Raw genomic sequence first — 17,819 nt, forward strand, 5'->3', positions numbered from 1 at the left:
TTACCAAAGTAGGAATTAAATTTTAGCACAAATATTAACATAATTAAATGCTTACATAAATACTTTTTTTAAGTTACTCTATTTTCCAAAACAACATTTGGGCATTGTATGTTTTTCAGATCTCTTCAGTGTTTGGCTTAATCGAAGACTGCTGGATTCTCATCTTTGGCATTTGATCTGTTGTGATATCACATGTCACATAATCTGTGGGCAAATCTGTTGTAGACTTCCTGAGGGAATGAGAGTGAAAGAGCCATAGTATCTTAGGGTTATGGAAGTAGTCCTGACCTCTTGGACCCCGGGAAAGGTTTAGGTCCCCACTAAGGGGAGAACCACCACTGCCACAGCCCAGCACACCTCTCCGGTCCTCCGCATCCTGTGGCCCTCCTAACCCAGGACGTCCCTTTCTGCTGGGCTGCAGGACGGACTCCCTTTCTCTTCCTCATCATAACCAGCATTCCTCCTCTTCCATCCCCTCACTCATCTCACGCCATTGCACCTCCCTTCCTCCTCATCTCACTGTCTGAGGAATCATGTGGGTGTGTCACCTGGCCGCACTGAGAGAAGAGCTTTGCACACAGCTCTGTCAAGAGGCTGGCCCGCTGCTCCTGTACCTCCTGGAGCCACGTGAGGCCCAGAGCGTGGGATCAGGTCCCAGCTTCGTGCCCCGCCTCTCTGAGGCCCCTTTTGGAGTTGGAGCACCGTGGTGTCTCTGAGGAAAGGGAGCAGAGCACCCGGAAGGTTTCTTAGTCCATTGCCCAGCGGGGTCCCTGGGACCCTCACACACTTCCCTGTGCATACAGTGGGTCCCACCAGGTACCTCTGTAACCGTAGAGGAAGAAAATCCTCGTGTGTTGTTTCCCTCTTGTTTGTACTGCTCGCATGCCCCAGTTCAGCTCCACAAGGTGTGGGCTGGCTTGGTGGACCAGCTCCTGAATACGTTGCTGGGCGCATCTCAGACTCCACCGCGGACGTCTCCGGGTGGCTCTTGCAGGGCTGACAGCTGCCTTTTTCCCAGTACTCAGCTCTACTTCCACCCCCGCTGCTGTGTGCTTCACTCGCAGGGAAACACATCGCTTCCCCCGCCCGCCTTCATAGATTCGTCCCTTCTCTCTTTGATTCAGTTCATGAAGGTCTCCCACCCTGCTCACAACGGTGACTTTTGTTTTGTGCTATAGTTTTGGTCATTTGCTCTAAATCCTTATGGCAGAAAATCGCTTTCTACTGCTGTATATCCTCCACCTCACCCCCCAGCCCCCACCCCAAGGATGCAGCTTCTGGCTTTGAACAGATGGCAAAGCACCGTTAGAAGCTAAAATTTTACTGTAAGTAAAAATGCCTCTGATTTTGCTTCTTTATCTTCCAGGTTACTGCTGGACTTCCGCTTCCCAAGGCCTACATAGAGGAGGTAACTTCAGTCACTTCTCATCACTTGTCCTAGGGTGCACCACATTCCGAATCAGCATTTCTCAGCCTGGCATATCTGGAAATGAGTGGGCTGTCATATGACCCAGGGCTGTTCCTGGGAGCAAGGGGCCCATAGTGTGCTGAACAACTGTACTAAAGAAACAGGGAAGAAATGCCTCATAAAACAGTTGCCCACATAGGATATCGGTAAAACCACTCCCCTAGACCAGTGGTTGATTCTCAACCAGAAGCAGTTCTCCATCCTAGGATATTTGGGAGTGTCTAGAGACATTTATTTTTGATTGTTACAACTGGAGGTGGGGAGTGCTACTGGCATTCAGAGCGTAGAGGCCAGGGTTGCTGCTAAAGAGGGGTGCTATGATTCGTAGGATACCCCCCCACTACAAAGAAATAAGGAACCATGCACTCATCTAGTGGAAGTTTCCTTGTCTTCCCTGCATTGGCCGGTTGATTCGCAAAGGCCATTCAAATCAGAGGCAAGTAGGGGGATTTTCTCAAATGCTTTTTTCTCTGCAGATTTAAATTCATAGTCAAGGGCCAAGATAGGATCAGTACCCTGGCTATTTTCCTAAGCAAGGTTTTCATAAACTGATATGGTTTATAGCAGTAAGCAGGGGCTCTAAGAATTGTGAGCATATAGCTTCTCATGATCGTATCATTTACCATCGAGAAGCATCTTCTGGCGCCAGTTTAGGGTGGTCTTGAGAGAGGTGGGGGCACCATGTGAGATGGTAAGGTCAGCGGCTATCACCATTGATTCAAGTGCTCTGCTTTTTTTGGAGGCTTTTAAATTGTCAGACAGTACAGGGTCACTTTTCAGCCCCCAAATGAAGTAATTCAAAAGCAGCTAGCAAAGCATTGCTGGTGCCTTCAGCCTGCCTGTCTTCTGAGTTATGATTTGCCTTTTATGGTCATTTGTGTGATTCACGCGTGGGAGGGGAATTCACAGTTCTGGCCCTCCTGCCACCCCGCAGCCTTTCCTGTGTCTAATTAGAGTGACTGCCCCTCACTGGCCCAGCTGGTGTCTTCATTTAAGAAATTCGCCTTATTTAAAACTGTTCTCAATCAGTCTTACATATTAATTGGTTTTCATGTGACTAGAGGTAAAGAATTAGCTGTGCTCTTTAGAATGTCAACTAAATTCTAATCTCAGTTTTCAATGATTAAAGGGAAAAAAAACATAAATCATGTTTATAATGATCTCAGTTGTTTTGTGCTTGTATCTTACCCTTTCTCCCATGGTTTTATGGAGTAAAAACCAAGCACTACTACTGCTGGGTTTTATCCATGATCTTGGGTACATATTTGTATATGAGACCATGATATTTTCATTGTTAAAATACTTAATGTATTTTAAGCTTATATAATAACATACACTTTGGTAAAAAAAAAATTAAGATTATAATATATATGACATGAGTCCCCTGTTTAGTGTCTCTCTCTCAACATTTAAAATTTCCTGCATTTGCACATGTATTTTTGTATTTGTCCAAAAATAGCATTCATTAAGGTCTTCATAGTTTCACAGTTTTAGTACATCTTTGAGAGGTTCTGTGCTAATACAGATTATCTCACTTTTCATGACATGTGCATGATACATATTTATTAAGTGTGTATATCATAATTCACTGGCTCAGTCCCCTGTTGGAGGAGATGTGTGTTGTTTGCAGTCTTATGCTGCAAGCAGTGCTCCAGGAAGCATATTTTGAAATGTTTCCTTAATTACTTTCCTTTCAATTTCATAGTATTTGGTTCTTAAAGATATTTATCTCATTTCTGATACAAGGTTTATTATGGCTGAGTTCATTTAAGCCTTTGCAGCATCCCTGATGACTCCAAGTTTTCTGACAGATACCATGCACAGGGCTCCCTGGGGGCTCAGGGGTAAAGAATCCGCCTGCAGTATGGGAGACCCAGGGTCCATCCCTGGGTTGCGAAGATCCCCTGGAGGAGAAAATGGCAACCCACTCCAGTATTCTTGCCTACAAAATCCCTGAGACAGAGGAGCCTGGGGGGCCATAGTCCATGGGGTCGCAAAAAGTCGGACACGGCTGAGTGACTGGCAGTTTGACTCTTTTGTGCACCGTCTGCTAGGCCCTGTCTTCTGACGGCAGCGTCTGTGCCATCCTGAACAGTCAGTTTGTACCATTGTGCCATAGAAGTACGTACAATCTATTATAAAACAGGTTGTAAATATAACTGATTTAAGGGCATCTGAGTCCTTCAAACAGCTAAGATGCGGCGTGGTGAGGCAGATGCACAGGCGGATCTCAGCTTTCAGGGCAGCCAGGCCAGGAGCACAGCTCGCTCCAGGGTCGCAGGTCACTCGGTCACCTGGGGAACGCATCATCACCCCTGCGCTCTGTCGGCTCGTCCTGACAGCAAGTGGCTGCTGGCTCAAGGAGACGGTTTCTCTTTTAAGAAGAACCTGCAGCTGTTTTAACTTCTGCTCTCTAACCTTCCAGACCTTCCTCTGTTATTCCTACAGGACCTGGAGCTGGTTGGAAAAGGCTTCAGTAACTTGAAGAAGCAAATTGAAAATGCCAGGATGTTTGGTGTGCCAGTGGTAGTGGCCGTGAATGCCTTCAAGTAAGTATGGGGTGTGAGAGTTGAGGCAGGATTTGACAGAAAACAACAAAATTCTGAAAAGCAATTATCCTTCAATTAAAAAATAAATTAAAAAAAAAAAAAAAGAGTTGAGGGAGACTGTAGGAAATGGCCAGCAGACGTCTCCTGGAGCGGATGTGCAGCCCAGCTCTTAGCTTTGTTCTTTTCTTCAGTTGTTGCTGTCAGTTATCAAGCATTTGCTTTGGGAGCTGTTGACGAGAGCCTGCCATATGACAGGAACTGCGTATGTCACAGGGGACTTGTCACCCTCCCTGCTGAGGGTGCGGAGTCAGATTTGGCTCCTGTAGGTGCCCATCCTCACCAGGTGAAGTGAGTAACACACAGGCCAGAACTTAAATGTTCTTTCTGGTCTCTAAAGGCCTTTTGTGCTAAGATAAGGTCATGGGTCTTCTGCTGCTGCTGCTGCTGCTGCTGCTGCTGCTGCTGCTGCTGCTAAGTCGCTTCAGTCGTGTCCAACTCTGTGCGACCCCATAGACGGCAGCCCACCAGGGTCCCCCGTCCCTGGGATTCTCCAAGCAAGAACACTGGAGTGGGTTGCCATTTCCTTCTCCAGTGCATGAAAGTGAAAAGTGAAAGTGAAGTCGCTCAGTCGTGTCCGACTCTTCGCGACCCCATGGACTGCAGCCCACCAGGCTCCTCCGTCCATGGGATTTTCCAGGCAAGAGTACTGCCTACAGTTCCATTATTTCTCCAGGTCTGGTGGGATAGTGTCTTGACAGTTTGTTAAGCATAGTGACCTGGAAATGTTCCTGTAAGAGAACTTGCATGGGTTGTTTAGTTATTCTCATGCTGGTTTTGATCTTATTTTGATGGTGTAGCCACAGCAAAATAGGAAACAAAAATTTTGAGATGCTAGTATTTATTGATTCCTTATGATGTTCCTGGAATGTTCTACCTTGCATGTGTTTGCCATCTAAGCCTCATGACATCCCAATGAAATGCAGTGATTATACCCACATGGACCCTAAGACATTGCAAGTCATGAGCTGGTAAATTGTGGCGTCAGGGTTCAAACCCAAGCAGTGTTACTGTTAGTTTCTGTTTATCAGTGGGTAATGCACATGGGTTTTTATGCCAAAAACATGACAAATTCTGTCCTCTCCCCCATCCTCAGTGCTTTAACATGAAGTTCTGCCTTTATAGGACAGATACAGAGGCCGAGCTGGACCTCGTCAGCCGCCTCGCCAAAGAACATGGTGCTTTTGACGCCGTGAAGTGCACTCACTGGGCAGAAGGGGGCAAGGGTGCCCTGGCGCTGGCTGAGGCCGTCCAGAGGGCAGCTGCGGCCCCCAGCAGCTTCCAGCTCCTCTACGACCTCAAGGTGGGTTAACTGCTGTATGCAAAAAAAATAAACCAAAAAAAGCACAACGAGGTTTCTGTTTAGGCTTCTGTTTGGAGCCATGTTTAGCAGCTTCAACCTGTGGGTTTGCATCTCGTGGAGGTGAGTTACATGACCACAGCCTGGACTCCCAACTCCAGACAGCTTTCTTAACAACGTACATTGCTGCTTTCTGACCGAGGAGGGCATCCAGACAAGAACACCCCAGGAAGTTGGCTCACGTCCTAACTTTGGAAAAGGCTCACAGTACAGCCCCTTTTTCTGGCAGGAGAAAGGCTTACATAGAGAACCACAGCCTTTAAACCAGGGCACCAGCCATGTTACTGCAAACTGGCACTGGGCTACATCAAGCTCACAAGTGTCGTCTGACTGCTTCCCAGCATAGGGGAAAGCAGTGTGGTTCTGCACACCCTGCCTGGTACGGGGCTGCCTGGGGTTCAGAGAAGCACTCAGGCGCGAAACCAGAGCACCCTGGCAGGCTCAGCGTCCTTTCTGTCACTGAGTAAATTATGATACGTCTGGCGTAGGCAGACTGCTTATTCTGGGGTACAATAAAGTTAGTTCACAAAATGGTTGTTCTTATTATAGGGTTGTACTTTGCTGTCACTTCTTTGTCCATGTACTTCAGAAGGCAGTCGGACGTTAAGCAGTCTGCCCACAGCAACAACTGCCAGCTTCGTTAGGAGCATGGCATGGACGTTGCAGCTGGTTCTGCTTGTGTTATCTAAGCTGCTTTTTGGCCTGATTTTTAGAAGATAATGATAGACTTTCAAAAATAGCCATAAAAAGGTAGAAGGAAGCAAACCCTATAACTCATGAATTTTAACAGTCTCTTGTTTTCTTTGCCCCTCGCAGATCTGATCTGCTTATATCTTAATTACAGTTAATTAACATTCTGTTGACATGGACATTTTCCTGTTGAGCTTTAGTTTTATAGACTGGTTTGAAAAACTGTTCAACCAACTGTCTTTGGGGGAAATGCCATACAGAGAAATTTGCACACAAATACAGAGCATTTATAGACACCCTCTCTAAGCCCGCATCCACGGTGCCTGAGTGAGGAACACCAGTCCTTGGAGGTGAGAAGGAGGCCTGGAAGAAGTAGGATAATGAGGACTTCATAACCCGTTTCTACTTGGAACTTGTATCTGACAGACGGGAAGCTGTTGCATTTTGTCTCATTCAGCGTCTGTTGTAAATCACTCCTCAACGAAAGTACTTTTGCTTCAGAAGTTCTGAATGTACCTTGGCATTTATAGAGCTCCAGTTATAAGAGGCATATGAAAGTAATCTCTATTGGATCTTTATAAAGCTGCAATTGAATGGCTTCACTTTATTCATGTCCATTATACAAAGCCCCCTCGTAAATGATCACAGTTTAGTTTAAAAGGAAATGCTTGTTTTCATAGGTAATTATTCTTTTCAGAAAGCAAAACTCACCCAATGTTAGCCTTAGTTGCTAGGGGACCTGGAGTCACATACTGCCCAATTTAAGTGATTTGCTCACCCAGGTTACCTGTGAGAGTAGCTGTCTTTCCCATTTCCTTTGGGCAGTTTCTCCTTCTGCTGTTTGCTCTTGAATTTCAGTGCCTTGAGCTGGGCTGCAAGAGTATTTCAGAGGCCAGACGCCGCTTCCGAAGGTTTTTGCCCTGGAGGAAGCAGCCCTGGGCTTCCTCATTAGACCTGGAGGTCACTGGTTGGACCACTGGCCTCTGTCCGCTACACAAGTGCCATGAAAAACATATCCTTTCCCACCATCCTTGTTGTATGTTGATTGTATAAGTCATTAGATTGTTGTTTAAATATGTGGATGATTTTGTTTTTATAACTATTTCCAAAGCAACAGCAGTTGACAGTCATTTGTGTTAAAGGTAGCATCTGTACACACTGGGGGTTCTGTGAATGGGTATCAGTTGTCTTATTTCATAAACAGTATCCCAAGTCTGCTTTGATGGGAGACTGATTGTCAGTATTAGAGCATTATTTTTATTTATGAAGAAATAGTTACTCTTGAGCAGTATTGTTTATGATGTACCTAGTAAAATCTTACACATGCGCGCGCGCACACACACACACACAGAGCAACTTGACACCTGGGGGACAGTTTCTGCTTATAAAATCTGGGACCTTATAGTAAAAAAACATTTCTAATCCAGTAAACCTCGAACTATTTGCCCATTCTTGTATATTTATAAACACCTGTGGCCGTTTCGGGGACTCTGACCTGGAATACCACTGTAAGTAAAGGTTCATGTCCTCACGGGTGTCTAGTCATGCCCTCCCCTCTCTCTCTTATTAGCTCCCAGTCGAGGACAAAATCAGGATTATTGCACAGAAGATCTATGGAGCTGACGACATCGAATTGCTCCCTGAAGCCCAGCACAAAGCAGAAGTCTACACAAAGCAGGTGGGTGTGTTCTTTCAGCTCTTTTTATGCATCAACTCTTGGAGGCAGAATGCCCGCGTTCTCCCAGCCCCGCCAGGCACTGCTGTCCTTCTCTGGGCGGCAGCCGTCTCCCCTCTTAAATACTGAGCATGGATTAGGTGGTCCAGTCCCAAGTTCTTTATCTTCCCTGAGGTGGTATGTGAGTGTGGAAAAGTCATGAGGAAACATGAAATGTCTTACTAAAGCACTGAGAGCCTGCCTTGAGTCGAATCTTCACGTCTGCTCCAGACTATCATTTTAATCGGTTATATAAATGAAAGTGAAATATTCATTTGTGGGATATAGTTGTGAGGGCTCCACTCCTTTGCCCAACAAAGATTTTTTTTTTTAATTTATAATGACTAAGCTGGAGGAGAGTGGTGACGTAGACATGGACATAAAGGGAGTTGGGTGTTTCAGGTAAATTGCAGAAGCACAGTGCCCAGATGTTCTTCGTTGCATTGCCAGCCTTTCACTTCTCCCACTTGTGTTCCCATCTTTCTCCAGGGCTTTGGGAATCTGCCCATCTGCATGGCCAAGACACACTTGTCCTTGTCTCACAACCCAGAGCTAAAAGGCGTGCCCACTGGCTTCGTCCTGCCCATTCGCGACATCCGCGCCAGCGTCGGGGCCGGCTTTCTGTACCCTCTGGTGGGAACGGTGAGTGAGCACTGCAAGCAGAGAGGACCGCTTGTTCATCAGTGTTTCTTAAATCGATTACTGCAAACGCTACACAAATGCCTGATTAGCAGAGTTCATTGCTAAGGAGAAAGCTGGAGTCGGACCCATTACGATAAATTGTCTTGCTGTGGACCATCTTGGTCTCAGTTCAAAGATGACGCCATGACTGCTTGTACTGAATAATAATTGTTTCCCGGTGGCAGTGTGACCTTGTCTGAATCCCGAATGGGCCTAATCCATTGGCTATGTACAGTACTGTTGTATATAATCACAGCTGACTTTTATTGGGCACCTTTTACAGACTAACTTAGTCCTCCCAATAGCCTGTTTGAGGCTCTGCACCTCCTGGGTCTTATCAACAGGCCTGGAGCTTATGCCTGAAATTCAGGTAATTAACCATCCTTGAGTAAAGAATTTGCCCCTTAAAGTGTAAATGAAGCCTATAGATAAGAAAGATAAGGTGGCTTATTTTTGCTTTTTTTTCTTTTTTTAATTAATTTTTTAATTGAAGGATAATTGCTTTACAGAATTTTGTTTTCTGTCAAACCTCAGCATGAATCAGCCATAGGTATACATATATCCCCTCCCTTTTGAACCTCCCTCCCATCTCCCTCCCCATCCCACCCCTCTAGGTTGATACAGAGCCCCTGTTTGGGTTTCCTGAGCCATATAGCAAATTCCCATTGGCTCTCTGTTTTACATATGGTAATGTAAGTTTCCATGTTACTCTTTCCTTACATTTCACCCTCCCCTCCCCTCTCCCCATGTCCATAAGTCTGTTCTCTATGTCTGTTTCTCCACTGCTGCCCTGTAAATAAATTATTCAGTACCATTTTTCTAGATTCCGTATATGTGTGTTAGAATACGGTATTTATCTTTCTCTTTCTGACTTACTTCACTCCGTATAATAGATTCTAGGTTCATCCACCGCATTAGAACTAACTCAAATGGGTTCCTTTTTATGGCTGATTATTTACGCTTTGAGATGAATTAATTTTCAGATCCTTCCTGTCTTACAAGTTTCATACATGTTTTAGGAGGAAAATTGCTAATTGGGAAGTAGAGGAAAGGTTACGGGCATGATTTGGACTGACTTTGTTAGTTAGTTTGGACTCTGGCCCGAAGTCTGCATTGATCCTGTGCCCAGGTTTCCCCCACAGATCTGCCCAGTAGCCTATTTGGTTGGCCAGAAAATTCGTTTGAGATGTACAGAAAAACCCAAATGAACTTTCTGGCCAACCAGTATATCTGCAGCTTTTTCTTACCTGCAATAACAGGATTGAAATAGTGAACTAAGCCAGTACGCAAGTAAAAGAAATCAATACATCTCCTTTTGGAGCTTCTTTCAGTATAGTAAGAAGGCAGTAGGAGGCAGTATTACAGTCAGAAGTACAGAACGTTAAAGGCAAATCTACTTTCAGCTCTGCTGGTTTGGGCCTCAGGAAAGTTCAGGTGTCTCAGTGGTAAAGAATCTGCCTGCCAAGCAGGGGACACTGGTTGGATCCCTGGATTGGGAAGATCCCCTGGAGAAGGAAATGGCAACCCACTCCAGTATTCTCGCCTGGGAAATTCCATGGGCAAAGGAGCCTGTCAGGCTAGTCCGAGGGGTCACAAAGAGTCGGACACAACTGAGCGACTAAACAAGAGGTGTGAGCCCTGCTCCTCGCAGCACTCTGGGCAGCATCACCACGCCACAGTGGTGGCCAGACGGGCCTGCAAGCCAGTGTCCCTCAGCCCCTCCAGAGGCAGGAGGCCTCACCATCACCTCAGTGATCATGACATTCATCAGTGCTCAGGGTTTGTCGAAATCCCCTTTTAATAAGAACTCTAAACCATTTATCCCGCACCTTGGATATTGTAGAACGTACATTGATTCTGGAGAAATTGTCAGCAGCTGAAGAAGCAGAGCAGTATTGTCACTTTTGATGTGTGCACGCAGAAGGGTGTCTGTAGAGACAAAAGCAAAACTGAAAGTGTCAGGCCTGCAGTTCAGAGAGGAACACAGCCTGCCCAGCTCCACGACAGTCTCATCTAGAACACACTCACATTAGAAGCCCCCTTGGACCAACACATTTCCACACAAAATCTAGATGGCTCGATGATTACTGTTCTTCCTGCTTTCTAACTGCTGTTGGGGCCTGAATGAGGCTCAGAGGATTTGAGCATTGTATGTACTAATTCACAGGGTGGTGGCTTCTTTTGGGAGGGTTTTTGTTGTTTTTTTTAATCTGAGTTCCTATATGTATATATATCTAATCTTATTTTTAAATGTTTTCTGATTATCAGTATGACCAGTATCTAAGGGTAAAAAGTCCTACTTGGAAAAGAATAAAAGTACTGAAAATCCGGCTAATTACTATTTGGCGGAACATCTTCAGAATTTTCTGCCAGCTTGCACATGTGTGTCTACATCAGTGGGCACCTGGCCTTCATCTTTATAATGTCATCTTCAGGCTCCCTTTTTCTTCCTCATCCCCACACTTAGCACTTGCTTCTCTTACAGAATTTGAGACTAAAGACCAACATGAGCTCCATATAGTATGTTCTCAGGAGTGTTGACTGACGCTCAGATGTCAGAATCAGGTTTTCTAAAGTATATGTATTTTGTGTTATGGAAGGTGACTCATCCTTTTCTATGACACTTTTATAGTAAAGTTGTAGAAGTTCCATTTAGTCTCGCCTCCTGTCTGGATCTGATTTGAAACTTGTATGTATGTATTCTTTATAAAGGATGTTGTTATAGGTTAAAATATACTGAGTTTTCACTGACAAGACTTTAGAAATTTATATCTAAGTAGGTATTTGTCAAAGCCAACTGTTTAGAAGAAACAAGTATAAATAATATCCACAAGCATTGCAAGTTCAGTTTTAGAAAGCCAGATTGGACCAGTAGTAACAGTGATTGTAAAACCATCTAGATTGTGTCCAGCAATGTCTTGGCCCAAGTTAAAGGACACTGATTGCTAATCTTTTGTTACTGAAGCAAAAATAATACCAGTATCATCTCAAGACTCATTGAAACAAAATTAAATAGCAGACAAGCCTGCACCTCCTTTTGGTCTTTCAGTGTGAGAACCAAGGGGGTGAATAACTGGGTTAGCCTCCCGGCACCTGCCATTGTGGGATGAAGGTGCAAACACCCCCTCAGCCTCCTGTTGCAGCTGTCTATGTGGGAGCCCAGAGGGAATACTGGCGAGGGGTTTGCTGGAGGACTCAAGTGTTTTCTCTTGAGATCATAACAGAATCAGTGACTTGGTTTTTAATTTATAACACGAAGAGTGCCACTTTATGGACAACTGTAAAATAATATTGTGTCTTGGGCTTTCTAACTGAAAGGAACATGAAGGAAAAGACCTAGTTTAGCTTGTTTTTAATGCTATTTCATATCTAGATGAGCACCATGCCTGGACTCCCTACTCGGCCCTGTTTCTATGATATTGATTTAGACCCGGAAACTGAGCAGGTGAATGGGCTGTTCTAAACAGGTAAGTTCATCACTGGCAGAAGTTTTGCTTTTTCCTTATGAGGCATATTTATGAATTATCAGGTTCCATCTAAAGCTATGAAAATGAAGATTTCATAATTTAAGATTCCTTTCCAGACATCAGTGAGAGAAGAGGTGGTAGTAGCGAGCATTGGCAGTACCCAGTAAGTGAAATATTTATACTTCCGTACATTTTTGGAAGAACAGGGTTCATCACAAATTGGCAGCATCAAGGGGAGAGGCACCATCTGATGAATTGTGGAGGGACCCCAGTGAAGGTTAGGCCTCTGTGGACCCCCAGGAGACTCTGGGCTTGGAGCTGATGGCACCTTGGAGGGCAGGAGCAGCTGAAGGTCTGTATACTCTGAATGGACGGCAGGCAGGAGTGAGTAAATGTCCTGGAAAGTAGATGAAAGAAGGAAGCAGGAGCAGTGCAGGAATTCTTGGGGTCTTAAATGAAGGGCCCCAAAACACTCCTCACAATGAATGAGCCACCCCTGGACATACCAGGTGAAATCTCAAAGACATTAAAGATGAAAATCCTAAAAACCCTTCTCCAGAGAAGAAAAAATGGCTGGCCTGTGAAAGAAGTGAGAATTAGACTGAACCCCTGTCTTCCCAGTAGTCAGAGGCTTTTAGACAGTGGAGGAAAGCCCTCCACACTCACGAGGAAAGGTGACTTTCCACCTGTATTTCCACTCCACTAAAACTGTCCAGGTATTCTCAGACATGCGCAAGCTTGCTGCTCCCACGTCTCTTCCTCGGAAGGGATTTAGCAGTTTACTCCAGCAAAATGAGGACCATACCAGGGCAAAGGAAGACCTGGTTTTCAGAAGATCAAATCTTAATCTGGACTGTAATGAAGGGGAGTCCCGAGAAGTGCAAGTGACCTAGAGTTCAAGTCCCACATGGAATAGAAGGAGGGAGGAAAGACTGGAGAGAGCTAAGACAAGGGTGTCAAAAGGGTAATTATGCCAAAGAAAGGCTCTCATATTGTCTAAGAAAGTCAGGGTCCAGGTGGAAGCCAACCATGGCTATCATCCAGGCAGCTGTATGGATGGTTGTCACAGAAGCAAAGACACCTGGGCTTGGTGCTGGGGAAACGCTGTTCTTCAGGAGGCATGTGTGACCTTGGAAATGTCATCGTGGCACCTGCTTGGTCTGGACTTACACATCCTTGGTCTGGACTTAGACAGTATTCGCACAGCCATGGTGTAAATCCTATACATTGTTTTCAAGTCTGTGCACAGAAGTGTTGACGGTGAGAAAGGAGGTAACTGTTAACAACTTCAGCAGCGGTAGATGATGGTGTGGCGTGGACAGGAAGAGGAGATATTTCAGTGCTTAGAGAAAACTGTGCGTTTCTTGTCTCTTTGTCTTTCTAGATTGTCCGCCTTCAAGAAGCTGTTTTGAAAGTTTGGCTGGTGTTTATTCAGGCCTCCTGTCAGGAAGTGTGGGGAAATGAAGAGAAGTCAGTCTGCCCCAAAGGTCTTCTGAAATGAGTAGCGGGAGTTTCCCCAGAAGCCTTTCTTCAGTTTTAATTTGCATCATTGTGTATAAATTAACCTGAATCATGTACACGTCTAATTACCTTACAGAATCCATAGAATAAAAGTAAATAATTTTTCAGTCTCCGCGTTCAAATAGAAATCGTAGCATTAACAGTCTGTGTTGCCTTAGCTCTGCTTTCCCGTGTGATCTGGGAGACCTCTGCCACAACAGAAGCAGCGAGTCCTAGTGTGTACCTTAGGATACGTTGTGTTTAAAGGGGGAATGTTGCGTGCGTGCTTGTGTGTTTCTGGGAGGACATGTAATAAGGAGACCTTCTTAGAGGGCTGAGGGAGAAGTGGAATTTGGAGAACATGCCTTTTTGTCATGTATATATATATGTATATATATATATAGTAGTTTTTTTTTTAATGCGTTCTTGGCCTCTCATTGCCTTGGTCAATAAGTCAGTCTAGTTTTTTGGGAGCTACTTTTTTTTTTTCTTTGCCACACTGCATGTGTGTGAAACTTCCCCAACCAGTGATTGAACCCATGCCCTCTGCTTTGGAAGCTTGACCAGGGAAGTCCAAAATATTGCTTTTTTTTTTTTTAACTCTGAGAAAGTATTACTTATATAGGTTTTTATCCTGAACTTCCTTAGAATTCCCATTGCTGTCACAGCTTCAGCACCATTCTTTTATATATATTTTATTTATTTATTTATTTATTTGGCTGTGCCAGGTCTTAGATGCAGCATGTGGAACCTAGTTTCCCAACCAGGGATCAAACCTGGGCCCCCCTGCATTGGGAGCTCAGAGTCCTAGGCACTGGACCACCAGGGAAGTCCCCAGCACCGTTCATTTTTAAAAGTCCTCAGGAAGGATGGTTATCCAGTATTAACTGTAGGATGGCTCTGTTGACTCAGAGAATGATTATTTAGCTTCTGCCCTGTGCCTGAGCTCCCTAGCCCTCCCTACAGGATGTTTGTTCCCCTCAAATGTTTTCCCTTCTCTTTTTGTTCATCATCCATCTCTGTTCTTCTGCCATTTTTCCTTCTCTTTCCCCTCTCTCGTCCTGCATTGGGCCCTTCCAGAAGATGTCGCATCCACACTGGTGCCAGTGCTGCTCAGTTAGCATTGCAGAGCAGCGTTTTTCCTGGTGTCCTTGGTTTGATTATTTTTAATCCCCTAGGTTGTTCATATCAGTGTTGTAATACTGTCAGTTTCACAGTCTAAAGAAACGACAGCAGTGGGCATATGGCAGAGGGGATCAAAGCAAGAGCCCCGGCTCCATCATGCTTTGTACGCTTCCTGGCACATCACACACACACTGATGTTGTCAGTTCCTGTTCGAAAGCATCACTGGGGCCGTCTGCACAGAGTTCACTATTTCCAGTGTTTTTTGTTTTTGTTTTTTTATGTCCTGTAAAATCTCATCTGGAATGGGACCTGCTGGGAATTCAGTTGGTAAACAGGAGAGTAAAGCAGTGTATTGTCTAAGTGCCCTGAAGATCATCTTTAAAAATTTAGGCTTTCTCATATCACCAAAAGCCATGTGGGTTTTGTTTGTCGTATATGTGTTTTGGCTGTGCTACGCAACTTGTGCGGTCTTAGTTCCCAGACCAGGGATCAAACTCGTGGCCCCTGCAGTGGAAGACACAGAGTCCTAACCACTGGACTTCCAGGGAAGTCCCAGCCATGTGGGCTTAATCTTTAATATTTCTAGAAATACTGAACCCAACTGGTGGGAAGACAAAGATTATAAACAAAGCCCTAATACATAAATGGGCTTCCCTGGTGGCTCAGCCGCAATGTGGGAGAATTGGGTTCAATCCCTGGGTTGGGAAGATCCCCTGGAGAAGGATTCTGGCCTGGAGAATTCCATTGACTATATAGTCCATGGGGTCACAAAGAGTATGACATGACTGAGTGACTTACTTTGAATATAATAAATAAATAGTTTTTTACCCAGTATTCCAAGCTCAAGAGAAGGCATAAAGAACAAAAAATAACTGCAGGCTATCTGAAGACCTGAACTCAAGACTTACTGCCAAGCATTAGTGGCTTTGGAATAGTCAGTGTGGCCAGAGAAGGACTAGTGAGCCTAGGCATCCTTCAAGATCACCGACCTCCCTGTCCCTGCTCTGACCCTGAGTGGTTAATGGCTTCCCTCCCTATATTCATAATGTTACTGATAAACAGATTGCATCTCCTCAGATCTGCACCTCAGAGGCTTGCTGTGCAATGAAGATGTATATACATTCTCAATTCAAGGAAGAAAATGTTTATGTGCTGTCAAGTAAAGCAGATTGCAGCTGAATTAGTGTCAAGTTTACGTTGGCTGGAGCAACCCTGGTGGTGCCTGGAAACAGATCAGACCAGCAGAGAGCTGCAGCCATATTCATTTAATGGTGTACCGGGGAAGGGAAGTGGAGGGCTTATTCCCAGGAGGTCTCATAACATGTAAGAATTATGACCAAGGAGTTATAAACCATTTTTGGTAACTGCAGACCCAGGCTGTGGGTGGATAGGGACTAGAATGGGAGAAATGGTATCATCTGTAGAGATCAGATAAATAAGCAAGCGATTTTATTGGCACAGTGTATCTGGTGATATTACCAAGATAAGCTGTAGGTAGGGTAATTTCTCATCAGATTGAAGATATATTTAGAGCCTGTTTCTCATTATATAATAAAAAGCTACTAATGGAATAGCAGACAATGATATGGGTAATAGCTTACTAACTGTCACTTAAATGAGTTCAAGGATGACAGGTTTCTTTCATGTATGAGGTACTGGATATATTTTTTGAAACTCTTATTTTGCATTGGGTTCTAGTTATATCCTAAAGAAAAACCACACTACAGTATTTTATTTATGATTCTATACTATGTGTGTCTTGGAGGTTGGAGATGAGTTATATGTAATACACCTTAAATCTGCCCTTCAAATACAAAATCAATTCACCTCTTACCCCAAACCACTATTCAGTAATTTTTTTTTTTAAGAAAAGCAGATGGAATAAGATCTCTGTCATTAAGATGACCTTTATTGTTTTCATCTGTTGCTTATTTCATTTCCAATTACTTCCTAATAAGACAGCTATTCTACCCTGTCTTCATATAGATAAGCTCATCTTATTTTTGCTTGAAATTGCTGCAAACTCCCAAATCTGCTAGATTTGAGAAAATTTGTATCTCAATAATAGCATCTCAGTTAGTTATGAATGGCATAGATTTTTTTGATTTGTTTAAAGTTCAAAACTGACAGCAGGGTCAGTAACCCATCTGAGACATCTTCACATATATTTGCTGAATAAACAAAGATAAATTGAATTCTTAATTATTACTATAAATTGGATGCTTATGGATTTTCCTGTTTTACAGCTTTTGTCTCTAAGATCTTGACAGATAAGATTCATCTTTACCTTTGTGTGCTAATAGTTCTTTGCTTAATAAGTCTCAGATAAAGCTATAGAATCTTAACAAAGGTAAAATATATACTTGGAAAAACATTCCCAAATGGGTAACTGAGGTTTACCTATAAAGTATCATGATCCTATAAAAGAAAAGAAATAAATACAACTACTTTTCAGAAATTCTTCCCTCCATCTTAATGAGTTCTTCATCTGGGTGGTGTGCATGGGAGGGGCCAGAGGAGGAGAGAGGAGCCAAGCATACTAGAGGACCTCAGCTCTGGAGCTCCCAGGAGTGCCCTTGTAGGTCATATTAAACCCAAAGCATGTCACTCACTGCAACACCTTTCATTGGTGTTAATGTATAGCACACAATGGATTACGTGTACAAATAAATGCTTACGATGCTTTTCACTAAAGTTTAAGAATCTATTAATAAAGACTCAAAATGTATGAAAATATACAATACTTAAGCTGAATCTACCCTCCAGTCAGGCAGGAGAGTAGATAATGCCAGTACCCTTCCTCTGATCAGGACTGGAGTTGTGAGGAACAGGGCTCCAGTTCTCCACCCCCCACTTAACTGAGAGGGAAGGCAATGGCACTCCACTCCAGTATTCTTGCCTGCCTGGAAAATCCCATGGGTGGAGGAGCCTGGTGGGCTGCAGTCCATGGGGTCGCTAAGAGTCCGACACGACTGAGCGACTTCACTTTCACTTTTCACTTTCATGCATTGAAGAAGGCACTGGCAACCCACTCCAGTGTTCTTGCCTGGAGAATCCCAGGGACGGGGGAGCCTGGTGGGGTCGCAGAGTCGGACACGACTGAAGCGACTTAGCAGCAGCAGCAGCAGGAACATACTGAGGGGAAACAAGGGTAACTTGTAAGCCACTTAATCTTGGAAATCTATACAAGGTATAAATGATGGGTGG

General features: G+C 44.2%; 2 protein-coding genes across 13 annotated transcripts in view; one reads left to right on the forward strand and one right to left on the reverse strand.

Moving 5' to 3' along the window:
• MTHFD1 (methylenetetrahydrofolate dehydrogenase, cyclohydrolase and formyltetrahydrofolate synthetase 1) overlaps positions 1–13,614 on the forward strand; it is a 64,173-nt gene extending 50,559 nt beyond the window's left edge. For 3 of the 4 annotated variants that reach the window (XM_069596771.1, XM_069596770.1, XM_069596772.1), the window contains exons 22-28: positions 1,367–1,408; positions 3,917–4,017; positions 5,200–5,377; positions 7,695–7,802; positions 8,328–8,480; positions 11,893–11,986; positions 13,371–13,614. In XM_069596771.1, coding sequence (XP_069452872.1) covers positions 1,367–1,408; positions 3,917–4,017; positions 5,200–5,377; positions 7,695–7,802; positions 8,328–8,480; positions 11,893–11,982 — 672 coding nt within the window. In that variant the 3' untranslated portion in view covers positions 11,983–11,986; positions 13,371–13,614. Of the gene's footprint in view, positions 1–119; positions 1,409–3,916; positions 4,018–5,199; positions 5,378–7,694; positions 7,803–8,327; positions 8,481–11,892; positions 11,987–13,370 lie in introns of all 4 variants that reach the window. The other variant, XR_011258304.1, reaches the window with a different exon arrangement.
• ZBTB25 (zinc finger and BTB domain containing 25) overlaps positions 1–17,819 on the reverse strand; it is a 63,507-nt gene that overhangs the window by 8,970 nt on the left and 36,718 nt on the right. For 3 of the 9 annotated variants that reach the window (XM_069596780.1, XM_069596782.1, XM_069596781.1), the window contains one exon: positions 8,970–10,448. In XM_069596780.1, the coding sequence (XP_069452881.1) occupies positions 10,294–10,448 (155 nt within the window). In that variant the 3' untranslated portion in view covers positions 8,970–10,293. Of the gene's footprint in view, positions 1–8,969; positions 10,449–17,295; positions 17,748–17,819 lie in introns of those variants that run through there. The other 6 variants (XR_011258306.1, XM_069596786.1, XM_069596785.1 and 3 more) reach the window with 4 other exon arrangements.

Source organism: Ovis canadensis, chromosome 7 (genome assembly GCF_042477335.2).
Source record: "Ovis canadensis isolate MfBH-ARS-UI-01 breed Bighorn chromosome 7, ARS-UI_OviCan_v2, whole genome shotgun sequence".
Classification (NCBI taxonomy): Eukaryota; Metazoa; Chordata; class Mammalia; order Artiodactyla; family Bovidae; genus Ovis; species Ovis canadensis.